This window comes from Sminthopsis crassicaudata, chromosome 2 (assembly GCF_048593235.1).
Source record: "Sminthopsis crassicaudata isolate SCR6 chromosome 2, ASM4859323v1, whole genome shotgun sequence".
Classification (NCBI taxonomy): domain Eukaryota; kingdom Metazoa; phylum Chordata; class Mammalia; order Dasyuromorphia; family Dasyuridae; genus Sminthopsis; species Sminthopsis crassicaudata.
Window position 1 is genome coordinate 609,429,985 of NC_133618.1, and position 6,000 is coordinate 609,435,984.

The 6,000-nt window shown below is 40.5% G+C and overlaps 1 protein-coding gene across 1 annotated transcript in view; it reads right to left on the bottom strand.

Annotated features, from left to right (window-relative positions):
- Positions 1–6,000, bottom strand: part of TLL2 (tolloid like 2) — a 152,160-nt gene that overhangs the window by 78,570 nt on the left and 67,590 nt on the right. Inside the window, exons 3-4 of the mRNA XM_074295953.1 lie at positions 5,470–5,541; positions 1,087–1,257 (exon numbers count right to left, since the gene is read on the bottom strand). Coding sequence (XP_074152054.1) covers positions 1,087–1,257; positions 5,470–5,541 — 243 coding nt within the window. The remainder of the gene's footprint in view (positions 1–1,086; positions 1,258–5,469; positions 5,542–6,000) is intronic.

A 6,000-nucleotide genomic window follows, 5' to 3' on the forward strand; every position in this document is an offset into this window, starting at 1 on the left:
GGAAGAGTGAGCAGGCTTATTGATCTCATTTGATAGAGGGGGAAAACACTGCATGAAGAATGGTAGAATGATGGACCTGCAGGGGGTCTTTGAGAGAGAGGCTCTAGTCTATCTTCATTTTGAAGGTAAGGAATATAAGAGAAAAGGATATTCTTTTCACTGGACCAGGAACTGTTAGTATTCTCTGGGTCATGAACTCCTTTGGCAGTCTGATGAACCCTATGGACCCCTTCTCAAAATGTGTTTAAGTAATAATAATAATGATAGCTAGCATTTATAAAAAGCTTTAAGGTTTGCAAAAAGTTTTCCATGTTACTTTATTTGATCTTCACAACTACTCTGTGAGATAAGTGTTATTATTACTTCTATTTTTCAGATGGTGAAAGTGAGACAGAGAAAGAGTAAGGGCCTGGAGTAGGGACCCAGAGCTAATAAGTTTGAGGCAGACTTCAAACTCAAGTCTTCCTAATATCAAGTCTAATATCAAGCCCTTGGAAAGGCTAAATTTTAGTCAGAGGTGGATGAAAATAGGGATGTAATTTTTTATTTTTTATTTTTATTAATTTTATAATTATACATTTTTTGACAGTATATATGCATGAGTAATTTTTTTTACAACATTATCCCTTGTATTCATTTTTCCAGATTTCCCCTCCCTCTCTCTACTCCCTCCCCTAGATGACAGGCAATCCCATACATTTTACATGTGTTACAGTATAACCTAGATACAATATATGTGTGTAAATCTAATGGGATGTAATTTTTTTGTCCATCCAAGTTTACCTAGAAAATTATGGTGCCCTACCCTACACCATGGATGTCAGAATACCTTTCAGCTTATTAAGAGTATGTTCAAGGGACAGCTGGATAGTACAGTATATAGAGCATCGGCCCTGAATTCAGGAGGACCTGAGTTCAAATCAGACACTTGACACTTCCTGGCTGGGTGACCCTGGGCAAGTCACTTAACCCCAATTACTCAAAAAAGACAAAAAAAAGTAAGCTCAGCTTCTCATTACCTGGCTCAGTCTAAGCCACAACTGCAGCACTAGGCCCAAGTTTACATCTTTTCTTACAATAACTGACCTGTGAAATTTCCTCCAATGACATAGGGGATCACCCCTCCAGGCCAGATTCTCTCAGTCCTCGATGTAGTAGCTCTTCGGACGCGGGACGAAGATTCCACAGGTCCAGCGAGAGAAGCCTTTGGGCCCTTTTTCTTTAGTCTCCGTGGAAGCATGGAGTTCTGCCTGCCCCCTGTAAAACAGCCTCTCATTTCAGTTCTAGGCATTTAAGGGTCACCCCAAAATTACCTCTACCACAAGGAATGATTAGGTATTCCTAGTTCTTGGAGAGAACAGCAACCGCTTTTGTGACTCACCTAATGAATGTTCACTGTAGACAAACTCTCAAGCTTCCCGTTAACAAGCTAAAACCAAGACTTTTCAGAAAATAATGAGAGTACCCCCCTGGTTGATCCCTTACCCCCACAAAACGCCCAAAGTGACTACTTTCTCAAATAACTAGTCTATGATAAAAAGGAAGTATCTCCTAACACGCATCTCAACGTGGATATTAAAATAGTTCTAATCAGTTCTGAGACGAAGACTTTTTGTAGCATGAGAAAAAGCAAAGTCTTTTATGTTTAGTACTGGGTTATTCAATAATCATTCCTGGCTTAGTAAATTTAGGCCAAGATGCTGGGATTAGTGGCAGGACTGGGGTTAAGTGAGAAACACCTGAGTGTTGGTTAATCTCTCACGTTAATGCAACAATTTCCCACTTAATTCTGTGTCCTTTTCTTCAGTAGAAAATCAGGGGTGGAAAAATCCTTCTACAATCCAAATAATACCTATCATGCTTCCTCTGTTTCCCAGATGATAATACTAAGTAAAAATGCAACAGCGAGTCACAGGCACAATTTTTATATCCTCTAGCTAGCCTGGAAAAATCTCAGCTCTAACCGGGGAAAGACAAGGGATATAATTTGCAGTGATCGGTTAGTGAACGACAGCTTACCACTCGACCCAGTGAGAAATTTAATTTCCTGAGGACTTAGCACAGGAAGCATTTGCAGATTAAAAACATGTCTAAACAGATGTTCTGCTTGGGCTGGGAAAAGATTCTAATGCAAATGTCATTATTGGATTTTCCTGAATTACTGTTATCTCAAAAATCAGAATCCAGTGTAATTTTATTTATTATCTTGGAATGCTCTGCATCTGGATTGGCACTGAAAGGACTCGTGCCAAAAAAAAAAGCAATCCATTTTACCAACCACACCCCCAAACTCAAACATTCATATGGATCTGCTTCCTGAGGTAGACTTCCATAAACTCTGCCACACGACAGCTGCCATCGTAAGTCAACATTTCATTCCCAGGCTCGGTCCCAGTGGGGCCCTAAATGGCCCTATGGTCTGGTCTCAGGTGACATCCCGAGTCTTGTATCCAGGGAAAGACTTTTCTTCGATGGCTGGAAATAAATCCACCAGCAGTCCAGCCATCTGGATAAACCATTATCAACTCGGGAAAGGAAATCTCACAAATGCTCTGGCCAAATCGCTGTCTCCGTAGCATTTACGGGAAGAGCTCTGCTCTGAAAGGTGGGCTACAGGAGAATGATGGAGGGAAGACTCTTTTGCAAAGGTATGAGCGGCCAAAAGTTAGTCAAAGGCTCAAATGGTGGGTCACTAGTGGCCCCTAACTGTCAGCTTTTTCCAGTGGGGTCGAGGGGCTTTGCTCCTTTTCTATCTCCCTCTTCCACATGGGCTCATTTGTGTTATGTGGTTGAGCACTAGGAATTCTTGGGGAAAATGCCCTTTAAAACTGAAGAACGCATTCTTCTTATTAATATGGTTATGGAAATCAGATGCTATCAAAATAGTCACAGCTTCATTTGGGAAGCTGTTTACACACTCCATTTCGTTAATCCAATTATAAACTCAAAAATGCATGCTGAGCCCTGAACTCCACGCAAGAGGGATTCCTCAAACTGCCAGGTGCCAGGAGAGCACCAGGAAGTTTCTTATGGTTCCCACAGAAAGCCGGGACCAGCAAAGCACCACGGTCAGGGCTGACAGGCGCTGAATAATAGAAGGAAATAAGCACACAGCTGAGCAGGGGCAAGATGAATCCGGGAGGTTCAGATCCCTTCTCCTACTTGTGAGGTCTCTCTTATGGGGCGGTAAAAGGGGGTCCCTGTTGGTGGGGAGGTTGTGATTAAAGGGGAATTGTCTGACTGACATACAACTTGTCTAACCCCTAATTCAAATAAAACAACCTCCCCCAGACCACTGGCCCAGAGAGCAGAGAAAGGGAGATACCCCTCTAGCCTATCCCACTTTCTGCGTCTTCTCTCTTAACTTAAGAGCGAGACCTCTAAATGTCCAGAGTGGATGAAACTGTCTCTGTGTCTGTCGTTTCCCCCCATTAGAATGTAAGAGACTTTTCTGTCTATAGCTTCAGTGCTCTGCATGCATAAAGCACTTAATAAATGCTTATTCATTCCTTCTTTTGTATATCACCGATGGGGACATCTTTTCATGACTTTTTAATCTATCCTTTTCAACCTTGGTGCATGCTAGTGTCCAGAAATAAAGAGCTTTAAGAGGCAGGAACGATCTCTCTCGCTCTCAAGAATCTACGTCCTGTTGTTCTCGGCTAACCTTGATTCGGGTAATCAGTTAAAATAGACTAAATCCAGGGGTTTTAACTGGCTGCAGTAGCTTCATGCTCTTCCGGTTGCCATTAGTGGTTTGGCTCTGCAGCTGTTTGAACAGCTGTCATTTCTCTGCACAGAGGTGGACAGCTTGCTTTCAGCACCAGGTAACACAATTCCTTAGTGCACCAGGATGATGTATACATAGATTAGGTCATGAGAGATTGGACACTATGTGAACATGGGACAGGAAGGAAAAGTCATTCGGAGATAGATAGTCCTGCTTTTCCTGCATTCCAGAGAGAAAACTGAATGGTTAATAATAAAAACAACAATGTTAACAATAAGGATCTTTTTGCCCCTGTGCTTATCCGCTATCACATGATGATAGATGGGCGCCAGGTGAGAAGGCAAAATGTTAAATACATTTACATACAACCCAGAAAAAACCAAAAAATTATTTTGATGAAAGTGGTAAAAAATGAAAAAAAGATGTTTTTTTGGAAAAAAAATATATAAAAAAAGTGAAAGGTGCCTTTACTATTAAAAATTGGTTATGGGGGACAGTTAGGTGGCACAGTGGATAGAGCACCAGCCCTGAATTCAGGAGGACCCGAGTTCAAATCTGGTCTCAGACACTTAACACTTCCTAGCCGTGTGACCCTGGGCAAGTCACTTAATTGTCTCAGCAAAAATAAATAAATAAGGTTAAAAATTGGTTATTAAGTTGATATATTAACTTGAAAAGTTTACATAGAGATCTGGGAAGGAGAGTTATTAACTCTTTAAAAAAAATCAAGAATCTATTCCTTTTTCCAAGAAGAAAAAGAAGCTCCTTAAGGGTAGAGGCTCTTTCTTATCATATCCCTAGCTCCTAACATAGCGCCTTACATAAAGTAGTCCTTCAATAATTTAGTTGTTGAATTGAACTGAATTGAATTGAATCAGGTATCTCTTGGATTGGGAAGCTAGTATTTCTTTTCCATTCTTCTTTTTTTTGATAGAAAGGATTTCATGTGAGAATTATGTGCCTTGCCACTTAAGGCTGAATTTGTCTTTCCAGGAGAAAAACCAAGCAGATTTCATCCTGCTATTCAGGAGAAACAGAGATGAGAAAGAAAAAGAAAATAGTTTCTAAAAGAGACAGCCTTCTCTAAAAGCCATTTATTTTGGTGGCTTGCTAGTGTCCAATACGTCCTTTTTGGTCCTTTCCACCACCAATACTGGGGGAGATGAAAAGGTTCATATTGCCTTATATAAGGTGTTAGGCACTGATAAGTAGGACATAGATTTGTTTTATATTGAATAAATGCATTCCCATAGAGGAGAGGCTCTTAGCTTAGGGTCCATGGACCCTATGGACTGATTTCATAAGGTAATCTCTGAGCTGAGCTTTGAAGGAAATTTGGGATTCTTTCAGGCAAAGGAAAGAAAGAAACTCCACTTGTAACTTGTAGAGAGGTGGAAAAGAAGCTTTGTCCCCCTTTTATGAACATTCTCTTTAATCAAAATCCAGCAATGCCCAGTGTGGTCACTGTCCATACCGTCTATGCCCGCAGGGCTGCCTCTCTAGGGCTGGTACTACATGGTTCAACATGAAGCTGAGAATTTCCATTTTTTGAGCGGTCCAGATTAACAGCTAACCCATCCCTAATCCACCAATTAACAGATCCTTTGTATTTTGCTGACTGCTGAGCTTAGCCACATTCCAGCCAACAGAATTCTGTATTTCTAAAATAGAATAGGTTTTTCAGTCGATAAGATATTAAATAAAAGATACCCAAATGTCTGGGTGGGGTACCACATTACCCTTTTTAACTTTCTTGGTACTGGAGACTGTGGCATTCGGCTTGATCTCATAAGACTGTTCTCCAAAGCCACCTGAAAAGGAAGCAGAAAAAAAAGAATATATTGAAACACCAAATTTTTTCACACTTACATAAAACTATGATGAAACAGAGATCACTAATTAGGAATGATTGGGAATGTCATTAAACCTGCAAAGATATATCTACAATCTCTGAATTTAGTTACCAGGAGCTATAACTAGCTTTTCTATTCAATCCTATTTTTTCAGCTATGGGTTAGACTAGATATCTGTATTTTCCAGTATGAGTTAGCTTAGGTATTTGTCTTTTCAAGTATGGGTTGGGCTGGTACCTGTATTTTTGCAGCTGCTCCTTCTGAGGTTCTATGTCTTTGTCCAAGGGAATTGACTATTTGAAGTACTGAGAGAAACTCATCAATAATTATAATGGACAGAGGTGAAGAGTGATTATTGACCTTCACCGAGATCGCTCTCAGACATTAGGAAAGACTCAGATAAGCTGGAAAGCATCT